Source organism: Ostrea edulis, chromosome 3 (genome assembly GCF_947568905.1).
Source record: "Ostrea edulis chromosome 3, xbOstEdul1.1, whole genome shotgun sequence".
Lineage (NCBI taxonomy): Eukaryota > Metazoa > Mollusca > Bivalvia > Ostreida > Ostreidae > Ostrea > Ostrea edulis.
This window is the reverse complement of record NC_079166.1, coordinates 2,259,457-2,284,624: the sequence shown is the minus strand read 5'-3', so window position 1 is coordinate 2,284,624 and position 25,168 is coordinate 2,259,457. Positions and strand designations below refer to the sequence as shown.

At 33.4% G+C, this 25,168-nt stretch overlaps 1 protein-coding gene across 7 annotated transcripts; it reads left to right on the top strand.

The window, feature by feature from the left end:
- Nucleotides 1-301: 301 nt before the first annotated feature.
- LOC125675630 (centrosomal protein 43-like) lies at nucleotides 302-25,157 on the top strand. Of its 7 annotated transcripts, none has more exons than XM_048913394.2 (17): nucleotides 303-417; nucleotides 1,282-1,335; nucleotides 1,438-1,489; nucleotides 2,382-2,470; nucleotides 2,863-3,000; nucleotides 4,039-4,095; nucleotides 4,385-4,455; nucleotides 5,126-5,187; nucleotides 5,301-5,318; nucleotides 6,133-6,233; nucleotides 11,334-11,515; nucleotides 12,087-12,167; nucleotides 13,875-14,008; nucleotides 16,141-16,194; nucleotides 19,848-19,881; nucleotides 20,128-20,272; nucleotides 22,548-25,157. In XM_048913394.2, exons 1-17 carry the CDS (start codon nucleotides 337-339, stop codon nucleotides 22,626-22,628), a joined length of 1,434 nt encoding a protein of 477 aa, XP_048769351.1. In that variant the 5' UTR covers nucleotides 303-336; the 3' UTR covers nucleotides 22,629-25,157. The 7 variants fall into 7 exon arrangements, with proteins under 7 accessions (XP_056015696.1, XP_048769351.1, XP_048769350.1 ...); XM_048913393.2 differs by having other exon boundaries at nucleotides 16,141-16,206; XM_048913395.2 differs by lacking the exon at nucleotides 5,301-5,318 and having other exon boundaries at nucleotides 16,141-16,206.
- Nucleotides 25,158-25,168: the final 11 nt, after the last annotated feature.

Here is a 25,168-nt window from a genome sequence, read left to right as displayed (position 1 = left end):
TTTAAACTGTTGTATTATAGTTTGGTTCTCCTCTCCGCCACTCAGTGATCACTCTAGGTTACAATACGAGTAATAAAGGAGTGGCGGGAGCGGGAACCAGAATAGTTCTGATAATAATTATATTAATTCGTACCCTGTGAATTCGTCACCAAGATCATCTTTCGAATTTCAAAGCAATCAAAACATCATTCCTTCAGTTGTCAAATATTTTTAGTTTAGATTCGAATCACAGTTCTTAAAATACAATTCGCTCTGTTACTAGTCTTGTTTGGCTTATAAATAAATAACGAACTCTTCTTCGCACATGCGCACGAAGGATAACCATAATAAACAATCATGTCGGCGGACGAGGATACCGAATTAAGAGATCTTGTAGCCCAAACCCTTGAAACAAATGGTGTATTGGGCAAAATAAGGGTAAATGAAACTTACAGGATTTTATAAACCGTATACACATAAACTCAATTGTTTCACGCAATGTCGTTGTGAAATAAGATGATGCACTGTATGATGCAGACATGCATGCAGAGACAGGAAAAATGTGTCGAACTTGTAAGCTGGGTTCAGCATTAGCGCGCGAACGCGCGGCCGGTGTAGATTGTGACGTTTGCATTTAAAATAATGAGAAAATTTGACTTCTTGAAGAACAAAAAATCTATTGAGTATTATATGAGACTGTTGCAAGTCAGAACAGCTTTTTAAGAATGAGAGAGAGAGAGGGGGGGGGGTCCTTTACCTACCTACAGTCCAGATGGTATTTGTATCATGGGTGACATGATATATAAACTATATGAAGGCATCATTAGAAGACGTGGCATATATCTACAAAAATGATCCCCATGTTTGGCAATAAAAAAAATTCTGTTGTTCTTGTTTATATGCTTTTCAGAAAAAGAGTAGATTATGGTCAGATTTTTTTTCATGATGAGAAAAAAGAAACATGTATGATTCTGAAACATTGTGTAAATGTCACCCAAACTACAATACCGTCCATATATTTTGACAGATCTTCAATTTCCTAGCATTATCAACATTTTGGGGATAGCAAAGGGCAGATAATTTAACTTTGATAATTGGATCCCATGTCTGAGATAAAAAAAATTAGAAAATTATCTGCTATTAGCATATAATGGGGAGGCTATGTTCAACAACAAAATTTGAAAGTGGGTTTGTATACAGCTTTCCTGAAATATCAGACTTTAGCTAAAAGTTTAATTATTCTTGAAAAATAAGCAGAAAACTTCATCTTTATGTCTGTATTTTATTATTCTCCTATTACAGGCACAGCTTCGAGCTAGTGTTTTTCTTGCATTGGAAGAGCAAGAACAAAGTCAGGTTAGTGACATCATTTAATGGAATTAAAAATCTTCAATTAATAGAATCATTACTTGATTTTGTTATATTTTATATTTAACCATTCTTTCATTTTCCCTATAGGACAAGTCTTTTGCCAATCCTGCTTTGAAACAGTATTTAACGACAAAAGAAGGTACTGCAGTTGACAATTTAAATAGAAATGATTGGGTTCAAATTTAAAGTTTTGAATGTTCTAGAGCTTGCTTGCATTTACAAGTATAATAGACACACGATTGCTGGTTGTTGTTACCATGGTATTCATTGCAAATGGAGCTTTTCATCAAAACTCATTTTAAATTAATAATTGCTTATTGATAAGACATTTCTTATCACAAAACATTATTGATAAAACATATTGTACAAACAAATTCAGGTCATCTATGATATCATTTAAGGAACAGCATTTTAAAATTTTGTTTACAGCTCTTTATTTCTGTTACAAATCTTTCATACACTGTGAGCACATAGAACTGAATGAACTTGACAACTGAAGTATGTCGTATCCGCAATTCTTCAATCTGATTAAAATCAGCTTCTCAATCCGATTCTTCTTCTTCCTTTTTTTTTTGTCCCTACACATGTAAAAAAGAGGAGCTGATTTTATCAGATTGGCAATTCTTAATACAATTATTAATATTGTAACGGGACTTTCAGACGAGAGTTTCAGTGTTTAAGAATAAAATAATATATTCTTAGTAAAATCACAAGTATTTACAAATTAATTAGTAAGATATATATGAAACAGTATCATAACAAGTCCAAAGAAGTGTGATATTTACCATTTAAAAGCTGTATAATTCCGAATTTAACCCCAGTCCCCGAAATATGTCTAAACAGTACTAATGTAAGTGGCTATCTCCTCTAGAATCCCCCACCGGCTGGGTCGTACAGTCCCGGCACGCGCATAAAAAACCCAGTCAGGTCTAAACAAAGGGAAGTAACTCTAAATAGAATGAAGTACACACAAAACCATCACAATATGTTAATGTATATATGTAATTTTTCGATCAATTTTTTTTTATAAGGTCAAGCAGTTGCTGGGCTAGTCCGGGAGTTCCTCGAGTACTTCAATTTAGACTACACCTTAGCTGTTTTTGAACCGGAAGCAGGCATAGTATGCAATCACTCACACTCCACTGTTAATAGCCAAAAAGTTGAAATGCAATCTAGGGGCCCGTTTTACAAAACAACTTACGACAAAGTCGCAAGCCTTAAATTGTATTACACAGTTATTACTTTAAGTGAATGAAGTAAAACTTTTCTGAGGCTAAATTTTCAGCATTTTCAAAAAATATTTTGCATTTGGAGTGAATGATCTTACAATAAACAGGAAAATTTCAGTATGTAAAGTTGGTCGTAAGTTGTTTTGTAAAACGCACCCCAGGGCTGCTTTGGAGAGAGCAGACCTTTGTTTGAAAAAAAAATGCTAAAAATTGTTGAATGTAAATTGAATGCTAATGATTAAAAGATAGACTAAATGCTAATGAATATCTTAACATTCTTCAGGGGCCAAATAAAGGTGATAGACAGCAGCTAGCCCGAGAGTTAAATATTATCGAGTCTGATGGTCCCCCAAAAGGGCCTCTTCTAAGTGCTGTAGTATCAGGGAGCAAACCAACCGTACCTCAAACAAAAGCATCGGATGTGAGTAATCTAGATGATGTATTGGATGTTAGTGCATTCTGTAACCTGATTTCATTAGCAACATTTGTAATACCCCTATCATTCACATTCAGTGAGGGGGTATTCCATCGCATAGGACTTCATAGTTAAGATACACAGCAAAACATATGATGATGTTTAAGTGAGATCTACATGTACGTCGCACCAATCAACAGTTTTTTTTAAAAACAACTACAATAGTTGAATTACTGGACTATTTCTTTAAGTAGTCTATTTGTTATTATTGATTTATTCACACAGCTATATGATTTAAACTGATATGTATATTATGATTTGATGTACATGTAGAAGACAGTATTGTACATGTTAGATGATGATGCATAGGGCTGCAACGGGTACCTGAAATAATCGAAAACCGCGGGTTGTGTTGTTAGGGTCTGGGTTTGGTTCCATTTTTCCAGATTTCCGTTTACATCAGGTTTCTATGATAGAATCATGATTACAAATCTGTTTATATAAAATCTAAGTGGTGGCTTGATTTTTTGTCAAATGATGTCATCGCAGACAAAACAATGACAATATGTCGGACACAGGATCAACATCATCAATGATGAAACATTTATATCAAAATCATGAATGGAAAAGAGTAGAAGTGCAAGGAAATGCTGTTTCTAGTATGGACGTCAAAGTTTAAACCAGAGTTCATATCTGGGAGTAATTATTGTAAAAGATACAAGGGGTCTTTTATTTTAGCACGGCTATATAGACCTGAATCAAAATACCCAAACCCAAAATTAAAAATCCTGAACCAACCTGACCCGACAAAATTTGGAACCGTGACAGCCCTATTGATGCATATAGATATTATTATCGTCACAAACCACGGGTTATTGTTTCATTCTATTTCACAGATTTTTTTGAAATAGAATGAAACAATAACCCATGGTTTCCGATGATGATATATTATTTGATGATGCATACTGGGCACATGTTCAAAGATGAGACATTTACAATGCTCTGTTACACAACATATATAAAATCTTTTACATTCTGTTACAGGAACTGACACCTGCCCAAATAGCTGCAGCGGAACAGAAATTTAATTATTATGACAAGGTAGAACAGAAATTTAATTATTATGACAAGGTAGAACAGAAATTTAATTATTATGACAAGGTAGAACAGAAATTTAATTATCATGACAAGGTAGAAACGCCTTCTGTTTACATGTACTTATACAAGTTTAAAGGTGTGAATATTTAAAGCCACATTAAAATCATAAACGGTGGCAGACATTTTTATAATGTAGATTTAGTCTTCATCGAAAATGTGTATTTTGTTGGTGATTTGAAGAAAAAATTGAATGTTATTCCAGGATTTTATTTACATGTATTGTGTGTTTCAGAATCACAGTGGGGACATAGATAAGAACGAGCTGCGGGAACTCTTTCTTGATATTTGTCCGGGGTTTAACAGGTAAGGACCTGTTAGAAGTACCGTGTAAAACAGTGCAACAGTTATCAAGAATTTTTTTAGGGTATGTAGGGGGCTGAAATAAGGCCCCATTCCCAATGCTAAAAAGCAGGTATTGTCCCCAATTTTTGCTTTGAAATTCCCAAATAATGAAAACAAATCAAGCAGAGTAGCCTAATTGTTCATAAATCTTCTTCACAGGCCCACAGATTACAATTTTTGCTTCAAAATTTTCTGACCTGCATATTTGAAAGAGGTGACCTTTGACCAAATTGGAAGTCAGGAGTCCAATTATACCTTAATGACTCTGGATTGGTTTTCTCCCTACTTCTTTGTTTGAAACATTTTCCCCAATTTCAAGCACGTATCGATATTTTTCCCAATTGGAAAGGTCAAGACCCTTGAAATCAAGACCTTGAAAAAACCTATGTTATAGTGCTGTCAGAGTTGTTCTTTAACACTCAGCATGAATTGCAAGCCTTAGACTGTAATATTAAAGTTTAAGAAATGTTGTAAAAACAGGAATTTTATGTACTGCTTTCTTATAAAAGTATTGATGAAAAGAAAGGTAAGAAATGGCACATAGTATTCATGCATACAGATGTGAGCAATGTTTAAGTGAAACAGAAATTCTTTTCAGTGATGCCAATAATTTTATCATTTTTGCCTTTAGAAATATGATAGAGAGATATGTGAATGAGGAATTCAAAGCAACGGACACCGATTTTAGCAGTTGTAAGTATCAATTAAAAACCTAGAAATGTGTAATTACAAAAGCAACCAAATTTGAAATCTTTTACAAAAAAGGTTAAGAAAAGTATCGTGTTAACACACAGTTTGTTCTACAGCCAAATTGAATGCCTCACGTAAGTATGGTTCTAGCATCAGAACTTTGTTAGTTTTTGTTGTATTTCTGTAAAACTTTAGAAATTCCCATATTTGCTGTTCTTGTTCCACAAATGTTGACCAGAGACCTTTAGCTAGTATGACCAGACCAGAGACCTTTAGCTAGTATGACCAGAGACCTTTAGCTAGTATGACCAGAGACCTTTAACTAGTATAACCAGAGACCTTTAGCTAGTATTTGTTGTAAATACAGATTATGAAGAAAAACGTGTGAATATAGTGGTAGAGACCACCTGCATGTAGAATTTGTAGAATCTGTTAATTACCAATCAAATCCCCCCCCCCCCCTAAATTTGCATTTGCTTTTGTAGATGCTTGTAGAATCTGTTAATTATCAATCAAATGCCCCCCCCCCCCCCCCCCCTAAATTTGCATTTGCTTTGTTAGAGGATTCTCGGGACATGCTCGTGTATCAAGTAGAGTTTCTCATTTCTGAGACCAGAGATAAGTTTACAGATAGTCAATGTGGTAATAATGATTTCATTACAGAAATAGTGATTTTTTGCTTCAGAAGTTCAAAGCCGTATTCAGCATTGTAGTTTTGCTGTAGATTACCTCCCATTGTTTTGTTGGGTGTACTGTGTTTAAATACAGCTGTGATCAGTATTGAAATTGATGTGAACATTGCTTGAAAATTACCAAATGGTTTTTTTTAATTTTACACATAAACATGCAAGTACAGATTTATATTGTCTCTCTTGTATTCTGTGACTGCATTTAAGGTGGAGGCTGGGAAGCTGTGTAACATTTTTACCTCCTCTTGTACTGTTGTAGGTATAAGTTTTGAAGAGTTCCTAGGGATGTACAAGAGACTGTTTGTACAGTGCAAGACGGTCGTTTCTGGGGAGGTGTCAGATTTGGTTAATTCTCACAAGGTAAAATCTTATTCTCAAGATCAACCAGATTATTGTACGGTAAAATCTTATTCTCAAGATCAACCAGATTATTGTACGGTAAAATCTTATTCTCAAGATCAACCAGATTATTGTATGGTAATAATAGAATCCTTCATTAGTACGAGTGTGGGATAGGGAAATTCCACCGAGTGGACAAGATTCGCAGTCTAGGACGAGGCTTTGCCGAGTCCTAGACAGCGAATCTTGTTCCAGAGGTGGAATTTCCCTATCCCACATGAGTAAATGATGAAGGATTATTTTTCTCCCATTTTACCTACAGTTTAGTGTATAAATTTAGGAGCTTTGAGAAAATTCTAAATTATCAAAATCTTCATTTGAACTTCGATGCAAAAACTAATTAGATAGGCAGAAAGAGCATACCCGAAAATGGTTAACACTGTAAGTGTAAACTAAAAAACCCAAGATTGTCCGCCAGAAAGCTATATAAATTAAAATTCAAAGATAACAATGCAAAATATTTTTACTTCACTGTGTAACGTAAATCTTCACCGTGTAACGTAAATCATAGAAAATATATGACGTCACAATCAAATGACGCCGCAGCAGTGTGAGACAGAAAAATCTCACATGGCTGTCTCACATGGGTAAAGTCAATCTCACACTGGTGATAATGTGAGAAAATCTTATTCTCAAGATCAACCAGATTATTGTACGGTAAAATCTTATTCTCAAGGTAAACAAGATTATTGTACGGTAAAATCTTATTCACGGGATCAACCAGATTATTGTACGGTAAAATCTTATTCACGGGATCAACCAGATTATTGTACGGTAAAATCTTATTCTCAAGATCAACCAGATTATTGTACGGTAAAATCTTATTCACGGGATCAACCAGATTATTGTACAGTAAAATCTTATTCACGGGGTCAACCAGATTATTGTACGATAAAATCTTATTCTGAAGGTAAACCAGATTATTGTACGGTAAAATCTTATTCTAAAGGTAAACCAGATTATCGTACGGTAAAATCTTATTCACGGGATCAACCAGATTATTGTACGGTAAAATCTTATTCTCAAGGTAAACCAGATTATTGTACGGTAAAATCTTATTCTCAAGGTAAACAAGATTATTGTACGGTAAAATCTTATTCACGGGATCAACCAGATTATTGTACGGTAAAATCTTATTCACGGGATCAACCAGATTATTGTACGGTAAAATCTTATTCTCAAGATCAACCAGATTATTGTACGGTAAAATCTTATTCACGGGATCAACCAGATTATTGTACAGTAAAATCTTATTCACGGGGTCAACCAGATTATTGTACGATAAAATCTTATTCTGAAGGTAAACCAGATTATTGTACGGTAAAATCTTATTCTAAAGGTAAACCAGATTATCGTACGGTAAAATCTTATTCACGGGATCAACCAGATTATTGTACGGTAAAATCTTATTCTCAAGGTAAACCAGATTATTGTACGGTAAAATCTTATTCTCAAGGTAAACAAGATTATTGTACGGTAAAATCTTATTCACGGGATCAACCAGATTATTGTACGGTAAAATCTTATTCTCAAGGTAAACCAGATTATCGTACGGTAAAATCTTATTCACGGGATCAACCAGATTATTGTACGGTAAAATCTTATTCACGGGATCAACCAGATTATTGTACGGTAAAATCTAATTCTCAAGGTAAACCAGATTATTGTACGGTAAAATCTTATTCTCAAGGTAAACCAGATTATTGTACGATATAATCTAATTCACGGGATCAACCAGATTATTGTACGGTAAAATCTTATTCTCAAGATCAACCAGATTATTGTACGGTAAAATCTTATTCTCGGGATCAACCAGATTATTGTACATTCACAGATTTTCATGGCATTGGAATTTTTTGTTTCTGCATTACAAACAGACCCACAACACTTAATCATTATAAGGTCTAGGGCAATACGGGACTTTCGAGATACGGATCCACTCGACTCTTATCGTGCGTTGAACGTCAATTGTAGGGCATGTCACTTCCGGATTACAACAACAACTAAGTAAACAAACATGGAATTCTTCAGTTGCTATCAAATTCCTGCATTTAAATGCTATCTTTGAAAGAAAGAATTACTACAACCATTTCATAGGAAAATGCATTTGATTAAAATATGGGAGTTGGCGAGGGAAATAAATCGAGGGAATATCTTGAGGATATCGGTAAAACCTCACGCCTTGCATCCAATGATACGCGTCTAAATGCACCTTTTCCCCTCCATCTAATCTACACCCAGGTACTAAGCACCAATAGTGACTCGGATCGTCATCGTGGGACTGCGCATAGCTCTTGACGGACCGTCTGCTAGCGAAACACCATTTGTATCGATGTTAACTTTGCCCTACAATTGGTTATTATCACATGACCATGGTGTGTAAACGTCAAATATAATCGGTCGTTCCTGCACATCCCGAAAGTTCTGTATTGTTTGACCACAAATTCAAGATTCCTTGAACATGTTCCTAATACCAGAATTGTGCAGTGATGCTCAGCAGGTAAATGCTTTGATGTTCGGAAGGTATGAGTGCTCAAGATTTTTGCCACTCTATGTCTAAATTCCATTGGAAACCTTTGCTTTTTTAAAAGTTTTTTCTTGCATTGAGAAATTATATTTTGAAATATTTTTCTTTTCTCAAAAACAAGCATCAATATCACATTCATGGTTTTTATAAATCTTTTTTGATATGAATGACATATGAAACATAGGTTGACTATAAACCCCAAAAAATTGCGACTAGTTTATTAGTCCTCCTTAAGGATGTATGCTACACCAGAGAAATTTGATGTAGATGAAAAGTGGAGGATATGTACAACAATATTTTGAAGTTGAAAATTTTCAAATTTACTTTATTTTGTCAAAAAATACAGTTTTAGTAGAAGATAGTCTAAAAAAAAATCAAAACCCCTGCTGGACTTGAACCTGTGACCTACAGTTCACCAATCGGTATTCTAACCTACTGCGCTACTCGACTAGGTATTTAAATTGAAAAGGAAAAGTCAAATATTGTTGATATTGATTTTTTCCTCCATGTTTTTAAAGGATGTCAGCCATTATGACGATGTAGAGTACTTCCTTAAACCACACAAAGTTAAGGTGACTCACTACACTCTGAAATAGTTTCTCAAATCAGTACCAATTGATTTAATCATTAAAGATATGATGATATACAATAAGTATATATATGCCAAAAAGTCAGAAAATAAAAATATGATTTTCAGAAAAAAATAATTCAACACATATGAACAAAAGACTCTGGTGGATTTGAACTAGATATCTGCGGTTCACCAGCCCAATGCTTTAACCACTGAGCTATGATGATTGATTGGTTGATTGAATATTGTTTAATGTCCCTCTCGAGAAATTTCACTTATATGGAGCCATGAGCTATGACGATAGACAAACACAAATCGATCGATACAAATAATTTCACAAAACAGTTAAATCGCCATCTTGTGACATGGTGTCATAAAGAGTATAAGCTTTAGTGTAGTGAGCTACCTTAAATCGCCATCTTGTGACGTGGTGTCATACAGAGTATAAGCTTTAGTGTAGTGAGCTACCTTAAGTGATTCTACGGTGAGTCTGTTACCCCCTAATCACAACCTTCACTTTATGTGATATTCTGATTATATACTTATAAAATATCAAATTCGCATGAAATGTCCTTTACAACAGAGACCCACTGACTTTAAGTAATGATGGTCGAAAACTTTATCAGTGTTGTATATGATACAGGAAATGGTTGTCAAGATATATTGAACATTAGGAGATTTTTTCAGCTGTTCATCACAGTACACACAGTATACCTAGTATCATTGCATGTGTATGTTGATGTGAACTTTAATGTAATTGTCATTTGATGAATATTTTTATTTGTCTTTTATATGTATGTGGTTGTAAAATGTATACATAATCCTTGCCTGTAATTCGTATGGCTCTCTGCTATTAAACTGAACTCGGTAGTGGTGTACCGATTGTCGCCAACTTTCGATTGTCGGTCGCTATAACTGAAACGATGTGAATAATCGATTGTCATTTTAAAAATCAAAAATCGCCAATGTCGGGATTTTTTTTTAATAATACAAATATTCCTGCCGCGACTTATCTGAAATTAGAATTGGCTGACGAAGCTGAATCATCCGATAAGATTGAATGATTGAATATTGTTTAACGTTCTTGAGAATCTTTCACTCACATGGAGACGTCACCATTGCCGGTAAAGTCCTGCAAAAATTTAGGCCTATGCTCGACGCTTACAGTCTTTGAACAGGGAGGGATCTTTATAGTGCCACACCTGTTGTCACACGGGGCCTCGGATTTTGCCTCTTACAAGGATGTGGTAATGAGATTCTATTCTGACCCAGATCCCATAAGAACAACAAAAGTCGAGAGATATATCTCTATCCCATGAAAATGAAATCAAAAGTATGGGATTATTAACTTCAAATTTCTAATTATGATTTTGGACGTCTCCATATGAGTGGAAAAATTCTTGGGAGAGACGTTAAACAAGATACAATCAATCTAATGATTTTATTCTAATTAACTTAATATCAAGGGTAAAACATAAAGTAAATCTAATATATTTATGCCATAAATTTGAAGTCATTAAAATTCGATTATTTTTCTATTAATCAATCAAAAAGGTACATCCGATTAATCCGATCATCGATTAATTTATTTTTCCCGATTGCCCATCACTAGAACTCGGAGGATATTTCAGTTTGTGGCAGTGTTTTGAAAGATAATTATCATTCGAAAAGATCACTTCTTCCAGAATAAGTGTCATTTTGTTCATCACCATGTCCTTATATACAAATAGCTATCTATACTGTATGAGCAGAATTTTTAGCGATAGTGATGAAATCACTAAAACTGAATATCGTTAACAATTCATTCCATATCGGAGGTAATAGTCACCTTTCCTGTCATCAGAATTAGCTCTCGCTAAATATATAGATATATGCATACCTATGATTTATGGAAAAGTCGCTAAATTTGTGTCCCACTAAACAGTCCACTTATACGTTATACCATTTGAATTACATGTTCCAGACAATTGAAAGAAAGGAGTTTGTGGAATCTAGGAATCAGCGCAACCTTCAGTCCAACTTGAATGACCAGCGGAAGAAGCAGAATGTGGAGACGGACCTGCTGGGCGGCAGTGACGTGGAGATAGAAGATCCGTTTTTTGACGACCCGGTTCCACATAGCTCAGGACTTAAAGGACTTGGAACGTAAGTTGTTTACCATGGTAACATGACTGCTTTTACACAAATTTTTTCCTCAAATTTGAAGACTTGTGGCAAATAGATACAAACAAGATTATATATATACTTACGCATGATGTATTCCAACACAGCTTTTTTGTCTATTGGTATTTTTTGAAATTTTATGCACATGGATTCAATATTTTTATAGATGTTATTGTGTATCAGAGATTTTGTATCCAGCACTCTATAATTTGTGTTCAGGAATGCATTCTCTACATTATTAGGAATTGGGGAGACTTAAACTTCCAACATTTAATGCGGTTCATTTGTATAAATTTCTAAATTCTAAATTCAAATTAATGATAGTGGGTTTTTTTTAAAAAAATATGTAAATATTTTAAAGTATTTTTTATCTGATACAAACTGAAGTTGTTTTGCCTATTATTTTTGATATACCTATACCAAAGTATAAAGAAATAAGTGATGTCGCTTATTTTTTAATTATAAATGAATGTTTAGAAAATGTCTTTGAATTTTTATCCCTTTTCCTTTCACATAACCTCTATTCATTCATTTGATTGGACATTATAAATAGCGTGGCTGAGACTTCTGTCGATAGTCGCCGAGGCATGGGCGCCAGACCTTCACAAATTCCCGTCTACTCCCCCCTCCGCAGGTTTGACTTTGTAATGTGGTATGAGTGATTATTAATTCCTTGGCTGGACGAGGAGTTCGGTCAAACTCTGAACTAATCTTTTCGATTTTTTTCTTCTGTGTAGCAGACACATTAATTCTATGCAACCTTTGCACCATAAACAGTGATAGATCAATTTTACATACTTTAATTCTTGCTAAGTGCACAGGTGTGATAACGAATTATCCTGGCTGCAATCACTTTTCACAATATTGTCATGTACACTGAATGTATGCAGTGCTGTTGACAACAATGTACATTATGTAAGTCTCACAAATAATCACATGTGCACAACTGCAAGTCACAACACTATACGTAATGGCAAATCACAACACTATGCGTAACGGCAAATCACAACACTGTACGTAACGACAAATCACAACACTGTACGTAACGACAAATCACAACACTGTACGTAACGGCAAATCACAACACTGTACGTAACGGCAAATCACAACACTGTACGTAACGGCAAATCACAACACTGTACGTAACGGCAAATGCCTTTAAAAATTAAAGTGGCAGAAAAATTTCTTGGTGTCTGTTTTGCTAGAAATCAATCTAAAGTAGATGGGGAGGGATATAATGGACATTGATATGCTTTGAAATTCTTGATACAAATGTAATCAAATGCGGAACAAAGCTGCAATATACATGTAATTTGATTTTAAATACCTTTACTAAAAAGGCATGTACTTTCAATTTCGAAATACATGAATCACAATAGGAACGGGTTATACATGTAACAGGTTTAGAAGTTTGTGGGGATTTTTTTTTTCATTTATAGTGTAATGATCACTACTGTATTCAGAGAGAGTCACTGAACTTCACCAGTCACTAACGTATATTGTGTGCTTTATAGCGTGTTCAGTTCCCAGTATGCACTGTAGCCTCAGATCAGAGCCGCCCACCCCTTTAGTGTAAATGTGTGAACTAGTACCGTTCCATGTAGTTCAGAGTTGAGCGCAGGGTTTGCAGTGTTTTTTTGTGAATTTCTTTTCTGTTTCTATTCCCGATAATTAATAAATTTGAATTTATTTTAGGATATATGTGTAAATTGTTAGGAGCACTAGAATGTTCTGATTAATAAATTTGAATTTATTTTAGGATATATGTGTATATTATTAGGAGCACTAGAATTTCAAATCATTTCATAGGAGATTTGTTTTACACTAAAGGAAATTTTCACAACAGGGATGGCATTTTGTTTTGTGTTGCATGAAATGCATGATACATACTGCTCTGGGAGCATGCTGCTCAGATTTCTGAAATTCTGAATAATCGGGAGGGGGGGGGGGGGGGTTAGAATGAAGGTATAGACATTAGCAAAAACTACTAGTGTTGCATGTTGATTTAAATTGTGTCATAACAGTAAGTAATTTGTCGATAAACTAGAAATAAAAAATTAGAGAAAAATTGGATTATTGTGAAAGCATAATCATTTTTATTAATGGAGTGTTTTATTGCATTATATGATGTGGTATATACAAGCACAATCTAAAATGATGTTCTTCATAGATGTTGGTGAAAAAACTGTCCTTGTTGTTGATTTTTCATGTTGTTGATCACAGTAAAATGTATTTATTATTTTTCAGATAATTTCAATCAGCATTCAGTTTTATATCAGAAATTTATCGTGCTTACAAATTATCTTTTGTGTAATTTTTCCCTGGTTGTGTCCCTTTACAGTGCCAACAGCAGCGTCAGCAGCGACAGTGGGAAGGATGGCAAACCGTCTGTAAATGGGTCAGGTCAAGGTCACAGCTTGCAGTCCTCTCTCTCAGGTCTCCCCAATCTTGCTCCGTCCAAAACACGCAAATCACGTAAGCATTTAACAGAGTAGTCACTCTTGTCTCTAAGTTAGATGAAGATTCACAAAGTGTTCTAGTTTCTTTAACTCATACTGGACAGTTATTAAGGGTACTTTCAAAAGATATTCCATTTTGAATGCATTCTTTTGCAAGAATGATTTCATTCCTCATTATCCAGACAAGGACAATTCTCTAGATGATAATGTATATTTTTTGATCCTGGTATTTATCAAACATTGGCTTAGTAACTGAGAAAAAAAACACCCTTAGGTGAAGACGTAAGTCAAGATTCATGATTGTAATCTTGGGTAGAGAAGATGTTTAATGTAACCTTCCATTTATATATAAAAAAAAAAATGTCTACAATTTAACCCAAGCATTATCTAAAACAAGAACAATATAACCATTCATTTTCTGAAACATGTTCAATATAACCATGCAATAACTAACTGTTCAATATAACCATGCAATAACTAACTGTTCATGGTTGTTTCATATGAAGATAATTTTACAGACAGGGTATATTCAAATCCATTCATCGGTACGTACTTTAATTGCTTGAAAACCTTTGTCCAGATTTGATTTATTAGGGTTTGGATTTGATTCTTTGGCTAGTATCTAGGACAATTTATGTAATCAGGAAACTTCTGGGAGTGGAATAGAGTTTGAAGAGCACCTTCAGTTTCACACAGGCACTTCATGATAGGAAGATTTTCATCACCAACTGAAAATTCAGCCTTCAAAAGAATTATTTTTAACATTTGACAGAAACAGTTTATGGCATAAAGTTCTATATGGAATTATATTACACGCTGGAACAATCTGACTACAGTACAGACTTATATATACATGTATATAATGTAGGTCTGTACTTTAGCCAGATTGACACTGGAATTACTTTTTATAACTTTTCAAATTGTTCATCCCCAACACTTCACTATACAGGCACATAAAATTAGGGGGCCAGGACTATACAGGCACATAGAATTAGGGGGCCAGGCCCCACTTTTTTTTGGCAATGATCATTATTTGTTATTCTGTAAATGCAAATAAAGATATATTGGGTGACTGTCCCCCTCCACAATATTATAATTATGAATGAAAACTATTAAGGGAAGGATGATTTATTAAGAAAATTAAATCGGGGGAAGTCTATTTTATTTTAATTTGTGAAGCCAAAATGCAATTTTTCTTCCATTTGGGCCCTCCCTTTTGAAAAACAATGATATGTGCCTGCTATAAGTGAATTTTACTGTAATTGCACATTTGCTGTTCCAACATTTTTACTAATAGCAACATAAATTGCTGTGGAAATGTATGCACTAGTAGAGTTCATGTTGTAGAATTTGTGGTATACCGGTTATGATCATTTTTGTGGATTTGTTGTCAAAGGACTCTGTATGATAACAGCCCTTTTAGGGCCCCAAAGCTTTACAGAAAGGCTAAACCTTATTTTGGTTCATAAAGGAGATGATGTCTATTACAGATTTACCTGATTTGTCTCCTGTATTTGCTGTTATTTAGAGTTTTTAGCATCAAAAGTGTCATCACTTCTCAGTTTTCCGCGAAATTCAGTTCATATGTTCAGTTTTGTGAACGTTTTTCCTTTCAGAAAACAAATTTTTTCTGTTACATACTTGTACTGGAAAGAAAGAAATAAACATGTAATTATATACAAGTTTGTCCAGATCTTTGGTCGTTTCTACAATACAGAAAATGGCATCACCAAGTCATGTTTAGAATATCATAATTTTCATTCGACATCATTATGATCAAAAATAAAATAACAATCAAAATTGCATCAGGATTCTTAGACAAATTTTAAAGGAAAAGCATGACTGTCAGTTTTGATGGTCAAATAGAGCCCTTATCACAGATCGTTCTCATGTGTGCTTTTGCCAAAGAGTAAAGTTTCACTGATGCATGAAATTAAGGACTGTTATTTTTTTCCATTTTAAATGAACTCTTCTTCACTGACCATCTTATATGTCATTCATTGCACAAACTGAAATTGGTTTTCATTGATAAATTCTGTAGACCTGTATTTCAGGACTGGAATACATTTCTGTCCCAAAGTGTATTTTGTGATTTGTTTTCAGGAAATGTATTCATACCAATTTTAAAATTTGCGTTTTATGTTTTAGTGGAAAGCGAGGAAGAGAATTTACGAGCGATGGACAGAGGCATGGCGGACTTAGGTCTGGACGGTGGTGGGTGTGACTAACTTCACTTTGCACTGTTTTTCAAATTCTAATTTACATAGAGCATAGTTATACATATCGGTACAAAGTCATAAAAAAAAATACAGGCTTGTAATACAACATAGGAACATTAAATACAACTTTTTTCCTACAAGAACACATCTCAAACGTCACCATAATACGTTAAAAATAACGTGTTATAAACAGACAAAAATTAAAAATAACGTGTTATAAACAGACAAAAATTAAAAATAACGTGTTATAAACAGACAAAAATACGTTAAAAATAACGTGTTATAAACAGACAAAAATTAAAAATAACGTGTTATAAACAGACAAAAATACGTTAAAAATAACGTGTTATAAACAGACAAAAATTAAAAATAACGTGTTATAAACAGACAAAAATACGTTAAAAATAACGTGTTATAAACAGACAAAAATTAAAAATAACGTGTTATAAACAGACAAAAATTAAAAATAAACAGACAAAAATTAAAAATAACGTGTTATAAACAGACAAAAATTTTAACACAATTTGTATCAAAGTTAACTTTATAGTTGTACATTTATTTAAAACGGTTCAAAAAATTTATGAAAGAGTATTCTATACATTAATGTAAAATTTGTACATGGATGTAAAATTCAAGCCTAAGAAGGATATAATACTCAAAAATGACAGTTCATGAATTATTTATTCTTATGTACATGTACAATATTTCCCCTTTACATATCTTATCAGGTCAGATCCATACATGTATGTACATAGTGTTAGATTGTTAATTAATTCAGATCATTTCACATGCTACCGGGGCATTTTACCTTGTCTGTGTTGCTATTATTTATTCTGAAGCAACACGGCAACATTGATTGCTGTGTTTAATGTCTGTGGCAGCACACACTACTTGACACTTTTTCACCTGTTTTATTAATTATATTCTTGATACATATATCATATCCAATGTCAGATGAATGAGTGTTCCCTTAGTTTTAATAGGGGCATGGACACAATTTGAGCTGAAAATTTTCAAATTTTATTTTTCCATTTTTAATGTTTAGAATGCTTAACTAAGGTATTTCTAGTGGTCAGTAAAAAATTGAATGTCAGTTTTCGAGGTACATGGGAGATTCAGAGCTCTAAATTTTTTGTTATGTAAACAAGGCCTGTGCCATGTTATTTTTACATAGGCTAAATATACTAGTGATAGTTCATTTAAAGCAGATGTTTTCAATTTACAAGTTAATTCTGAACATAATTAAATAGTTTTCTATTAAGCAATCTATATGTACCGGTAAACAACAACATGGAACGAACCTTGTTTACATAACAAAGAATTGTGGGTGCGGTATCTCACGGTAACTCAACAACTGATATTCTAATTTTTGTTGACCATTAGAAAATTGTAAACAATAAAAAATGGAAGAATAAAATTTTCAACTCAATCGTGTCCATGTCCCTTTAATGATCAGAATCAAAAGAGAATTTAATGAAATGAGTTTTACCTAGAACCATTAGCTTTTCACAATGTATAAGGGTTTATAAAAAAGTTTGTGTAGCTGTTTATAATGTATCGGTATGAGGGGTTATAGAAAAGTTTGTATATATGCACCATTATAGAAATAACACGCAAGACTGCAATCAAACAGTTGTTACTTTGCCTTTTGCCTTCACTTGACCAACTGAATTAAATCTCCCATATTCAAAAACAATTCACACCATTTTAGTACAATTTTTAAAAACCGTTGTATATTTATAGTAACAGCTGAATGTAAACATCGTTTACAAGAAGAAAAAGATTTTGCTTCCAATGTACCCAAATTTTTGTGTGCAAATGTTTGATAATAGAAACATATGGAAGTCCAGTCCCCCCCCCCCCCCCCCCCCCCCCCCCCCCCCCCCCCCCCCCGAACTAATTGAATATAGATTTTTACCCAACATTTATCTTTTCCCATTAAGGTATAGAAAATCAAATTTTGATTTACAAAACTCATTTAAGTATTTGATTAGACAATTTAAAATCCATGTCAAATACAATATTATACTTTGTTGCATTTTTTGAATTTGAAAGTGATGAAATCTGCAGTTCATCTCAAATATGGCGTGAATTCATTCTTATGATGTTCATTGCATACTCCTGTTTGAAGAGGGTTTAAAAAGTGTAAGATAATGGTAGGGATTGCTCTCCCAGAAATCTCAAGTAGTCCTATGTTTGACACAGGAGTCAGAAATCTCAGGTAGTCCTATGTTTGACACAGGAGTCAGAAATCTCAGGTAGTTCTATGTTTGACACAGGAGTCGGTTTTAGTAGTAGAATGGAACACAGTAACTTAATCAGTAATTTCATTCTCGTGATGTTCCTGCGTAAGTAAGTCAATACGCCAGTTTCGAGATAGGAGCTCTCTCCTGTGTAGGAGGTACATTTAGTAGAACTTTGAGTGCCTAAGTGGGACAGAGTGAACCTACAGTCAGTGAGGAAGATGATAAAATGTATTAAAAGCGGCTTCTCGTTAAGGATACACCAAAGGGTTTTTTTATGATTTTCAACAATTTAGAGATTTTTTTGTGTAGGAAAAAGAGCAAGTCACAGCTTTATAATGCATATAAAATTTCTACAAAATGTGGAATGGTTTTCTAATTATTTAACATTATTGAAATATAAATACCAACACGTGTGAATGTGCCGTTATTGAAGCTTCTGATTGGGTCTGTAACTACTAGCTGATAAAAGGAGCAATAAATCACTGTGACCACATGGGAAATTGGGGGTCAATTAATCTGCCATTATACTGCCTGTATAAAGATTAGCATCAGTAGGAAATTGTTAGCACATCACAGAATTTTCTTTAAGAAGATACCGATTATAATTTTCAAAGAAATGCTGAACTTGAAAGAAGAATGAGTTATAATGAATTATAATAACTCATAGAAATCAATGTCAATTAATTTGCAGGAAATACAAAATACTATCAAAAGAATGTTTTACTAAAGTAGAAATATAAAAACAATGTCATATTCAAAAATAATATCCTGGATACAATACCTACAATCAACAAAATTACGTGATACAACAAGAATTCCAAAATTATGTGATATAACAAGAATTCCATGTATTTGATTACTCCCTGAATAATTATATTTTACTTACTTTGTGTATCAGTCGAATTCGGGTGATCAAACAGCGTATGAGAAACTTACTGAGTACATTCACTTACGCAGTGATGAATATTCGTCCAACTCCCGCATGTAACAAGTTGTTTTGCGCCTTACTATGTACGAGAGTTCTTCTGACTTCAAAGGGAAATAACTCAAACGCATCTCGAAACCGGCATCCTTCACTGTTAAAATCTGTACAAATTCTCACCAGCAATCGGAAACTTCTCTGGAGATTTCAGAAATGGTCCAGCTTATTCAACTTGGCTTTCAACCCAAACCTCATAGACAAACTACTTGTGCTCACTTTGAGCATGCTCGAGTTGTGGTGGAGGGATTTTCTATCTTATCGATTTCTAGACAATATCTAAAGCTGCAGAGGAACAATTAGAAATGTGACTGTTTCATTTTCCTTTCAGTATATTTGTCTTAGTTAAGTGAATAGTTTGTTCCTTGTATCTTGTACGTGTGTTCTATCTTTCATTTTTTTGATTTGTAGATTTTGATTATGATGATGACTTCCAGAGCTCGGGGTATGTGTCTGTTTATCACTAACTTCATGTTCTTTTCTTGAATATCTATACAGGGCTATTTATTGAGTATCCCAGAAACAATATTGTTAACTCGGGCTGAAAAAGTAGCTGATATTTTTGTTTTAGAAGGACAGTTTGTCATTTATTAAGAAAGTCTAATTATTATAGGGAGAGCTTTATCTATCACATTATCAGATTATTTACTAAAATAAATGAGTGTGTACTAATTGGATTTTCTATCAACAGTCACAGTTTAACCAAGAGTCCTCACACTATAAGTAAATCAGAACAACGATCTGAGCAGAACGGCAGTATAGCAGAGGAAATAGAAGAAGAAATCGATGACATATCTATTGAAGCTGATGACTTGTTACGCAGTGAAAGAAGTGGGGTAGGTCAAACACGAGGACTTTATAAGCCAGAAATTCCTTAGTTATTTTCTCATCAATGTAGAAAGCTTTTTAGAAGCAGTCTCAGACGTTTTATTTATACATACAAAATGACAGTTCTGCAGCTATGAGTATATTGTACTTTAGATACATGTAATATGCAAGTGTCAAGATAAGAGCTCTTCTGTGTGGGAGGTGCATTTAGTGCTACTATGAATGCCTAAGCGGGACAGTCGGTGAGGACGACCATAGAAAATATGAAAAATGATGTAAATTTAGGAAATATAAAATACTATCACAAGAAATGTTTCACTGAAATGACAACATAAAAACAATGTTACATTTGTACATGTAGGTAATGTCTTAGATATGGTATGTACAACCAAGGAAATATGACGATAAAATAAGCATTTTGTGTGCTTGTTTTGTGTAGTAATCAAATTTAGGTCTTGAAACTGCATATGAGAAACTTAAGGTGTACATTCACTAATGTAGTAATGCACATTTGTCCCCCACACCCGCGTGTAAACAAATTGTTTCACACCTTGCTGTGCATTCATTTCCATAAGTGAAATAACTGTGATGCATCTCGTAAGTTGCATATTGCATATACCTATTTATGTGGTGCGAAGTAGGTGAAATGATGAACTAAACATACAGCTCATATACACTTCTGGAGGACCCGTGAACATATAGCATGTGTGATGTGGATAGAATTTGGATGGCTAACCATTAGATAGGATTTACATGTATTAGACATAAACTGAATGAGCTGGAACATGTATTATACATACACTTATTGAGCGGGAACATGTATTAGACATAAACTCAATGAGCTGTAACATGTATTATACATACACTTAATGAGCTGGAACATGTATTATATAATACACTTAATGAGCTGGAACATGTATTATATAATACACTTAATGAGCTGGAACATGTATTAGACATAAACTTATTGAGCTGGAACATGTATTATATAATACACTTAATGAGCTGGAACATGTATTAGACATAAACTTATTGAGCTGGAACATGTATTATACATACACTTAATGAGCTAGAACATGTATTATACATACACATAATAAGCTAGAACATGTATTATACATACACCTAATAAGCTGGAACATGTATTATACATACACTTAATGAGCTAGAACATGTATTACACATACACTTAATGAGCTAGAACATGTATTACACATACACTTAATGAGCTGGAACATGTATTACACATACACTTAATGAGCGGGAACATGTATTATATAATACACTTAATGAGCTGTAACATGTATTAGACATACACTTAATGAGCTGGAACATGTATTACACATACACTTAATAAACTGGAACATGTATTATACATACACTTATTGAGCTGGAACGTGTATTATACATACACTTAATGAACTGGAACATGTATTACACATACACTTAATGAGCTAGAACATGTATTACACATACACTTAATGAGCTGGAACATGTATTATACATACACTTAATGAGCTAGAACATGTATTACACATACACTAAATGAGTGGGAACATGTATTATACATACACTTAATGAGCTGTAACATGTATTAGACATACACTTAATGAGCTGTAACATGTATTACACATACACTTAATGAGCTGGAACATGTATTATACATACACTTAATGAGCTGGAACATGTATTACACATACACTTAATGAGCTGGAACAAGTATTATACATACACTTAATGAGCTGGAACATGTATTATATAATACACTTAATGAGCGGGAACATGTATTATACATGTATATACATTTAATGAGTGGGAACATGTATTATACATACACTTAATGAGCGGGAACATGTATTATACATGTATATACATTTAATGAGTGGGAACATGTATTATACATACACTTAATGAGCGGGAACATGTATTATACATGTATATACATTTAATGAGTGGGAACATGTATTATACCTACACTTAATGAGCGGGAACATGCTTGTAAATGTTACTAGTACAGAAACACCGAATAGATTTATGTTCACATGTATTTTCTCCCAACATTCATACAACTCAAACAACGTCAATTTTGTTTAGTAATGGTAATTGTAAGAAATGTTCTTGTTGCTGTAGTTTGATTTTGTTTAGTACTGGTAATTGTAAGAAATTTTCTTGTCGCTGTAGTTTGATTTTGTTTAGTACGGGTAATTGTAAAAAAAATTCTTGTCGCTGTAGTTTGATTTTGTTTAGTACGGGTAATTGTAAGAAATTTTCTTGTCGCTGTAGTTTGATGACATGACAACAGACAGAACGATTTCTCAACAAGATGGTTTTGATTACGTAGAAGACCTGCAGTCCCCGCGGTGAAGTGCGTCCAGGAGGCAACACCGAACGTGATATTATCAGACATATTTATCTAGTCTAGGTCCCACTTTACAAGTAACTTTGTCTGCGGGAGGATGCCGGTAAAACATATGAGTAATCAAGTTGCCAGTAGTGGGTCGAAGGTCAAAACACCTTACACACACAAATGATGTTGCCAAACTCATCCCGGACCAGTTGCTGGTCTTGTCTCAAACATTTCATGTGGTGCATGGCTAACATGTTCAAAGGAACATCTAATTCCTGCCATTATTTCATCATCGAAAGCTTGAATACTAATCTTCTTTTACTTTCATATCTATTTGATTTTCTAAAATATAAGTGCATAATCTATAGAATTTTATGTATTGTTAGATAGAAATAACAAAATATGTTCTGAATCTGTATTTATGTAGATGCAATATAGTGTGTTATTTATCAAAAATTATCAAGAGTGTTTATCAAAAAAACAATATTTTTTGCATTTTGTTATGTTGTCGTTCCAATTTTCCCTACTCTTTCAAGGGATTAAATTTTTAGAATAAAACAAAAACTGTAATTTTCATAGGTATGCCCAAATAAAAACTGCCATGTTAACTTTTTATACTCTTCTTTGTAGACTGTATCCGTGTGTAATGTTTTTGAAATGCATTTTTAGTTTATTGTGATTATTGGTACTTTATTATGCAGCCCAATTTGAATTTTCACTGTTTTCACTGCAGGTCAAAACTGTGAAATTTCACTTGCAGTGAATTTAAGTTCGCCATAACCATTTTATAGAAAGGATTTTAAAAGAAATCATAAATTCAAAACTGTGAAATCAGCAGTGAATTTAATTAAACTGTAACCATTATAGAAAATGAATGTTAAAAAAAATCACGAGTTTAGAACTGTGAAATGGATATAAACATAAAATCGTGAAAATAACAAGGAAATTGAAAATCTGGGTACACTTGTTCTTGGATTATTGTGAAATTTGAATTACTTGTACGTGTTACCTGATTCTTTAAGGGGCACATGTTGAATGGGTTTTTTATAGCAATGCATTTGTTAATTATGCAATATGTGGTTGTTAATTAATTTCTATGTTGTGCGACATATTTATGCGATTTGTTTTTTATTTAGTCATATGTTGTGTTTTGTATCAATTAGGATATTTTTTTTTTTAATTTTAGGTGGGCTTCATTGATAACAATCTGTCAAATTGTTTTTTCTAAAAAGTGTTCTAGTTCATCAAAGCATCAAAACATGAATACATAAAATTTTATAAAAATTACAGGCCAGTGGTCGTTTGGCTACGATTTTCTTTTTTATACCGAACGAAAGAATAAATGTCATCAGTCTTGGGATCACTGTCAAAATCATATGGCACAAAGAATTTGATGCAAAAATAATGATCATAATTCTGGTCCTGAAATTTAAATGTTCTGCGATTGCCATGAAATCTAGTAATTTCCATGTAGAGGAAGTCGGAATTCTTTTACTGCCAAACTGATTCCATGTCAAAAAGTGGGCCATTTTTACTTTATTATCATTATTTATGTTTTTTTATTTTCTTTTTACATTTTTCTTTAAAACTTTCAAGGCAGTTTTTATTAAATATAGATATTCCACGTGATAACTAAAGAATTACAGAATGTTTGATGTTGTATATTATGCAATGTTGAAAATATACAAATTAAGGATGGATTCTTGTCACTATTCAGACGTATTAGACGGTATCCGCCATATGTGCGTTTATCGTCTTCAGATAGAAAACCTTTGGGTCATGAAGGGATGTTGCCGTTTCACTTGTATTTGTAACATTTAACACTAACTTGGGGTCTGGGGAACTTTATTTACGGGGGTATTATATTGTTGGAGGGGTCAGTGGCATAGTAAAATAGCATTTTATTTCATCAATTGAAAAATTCCAAATTGCTGACTTTAGTCTCCTGGAGAACAAAATCACAGCAAGAAAAATATTTTTAAAACAATGGAAAGGTGTCATAACTGACAAGAATAACAGGGAATAGTCAATTCCTGTGATGTCGTGACCTTGCTACCCCACTTATATGCCATACCCAATATTTTCTCGAAAAAATTGTATCCATCACACATTGATAAACCTGTACAAAACTATTCATTGTAGTAAAAGAAAAAAAAAGATTATAATATGGATTTTGTTATTAGCAGAGAAACATTGCCATTTTCACAAAGTATTTCAAATGCAACTGTCTTCATTTTTTTTTTCTAGTTTTCAACGAGTCTTAAGCAATTGCTTTCATGTTATTTTTAAAAGATTCTTATGAGCAGAAGGTCCAAATGCATATAACCATAGATATATCTATGATATATATATATATATATAAACACACACACATACAGACACACACACGTGTATGTTTTAGTGATAGGTTTCTGAATAATTGTATCGTTCTCAATCCGTGTCTCTGTAGCAGATCTATGCATTGTTACATAAGTATCATTTGTTAATTCATCGACTACAATTGATCTGGTATATATGATGCATAAATAAAGTTTATTTTGATAGAACTCTCTGGTTG

Excerpts from the sequence above, each read along its gene's own strand:
- LOC125675630 (XM_048913393.2), top strand. The coding sequence starts at position 337 with ATGTCGGCGGACGAGGATACCGAATTAAGAGATCTTGTAGCCCAAACC. Across the intron at positions 418-1,281 it reads GTGTATTGGGCAAAATAAGG|GCACAGCTTCGAGCTAGTGT; the intron begins GTAAATGAAACT and ends CTCCTATTACAG. Across the intron at positions 19,882-20,127 it reads GATGACTTCCAGAGCTCGGG|TCACAGTTTAACCAAGAGTC; the intron begins GTATGTGTCTGT and ends TTCTATCAACAG.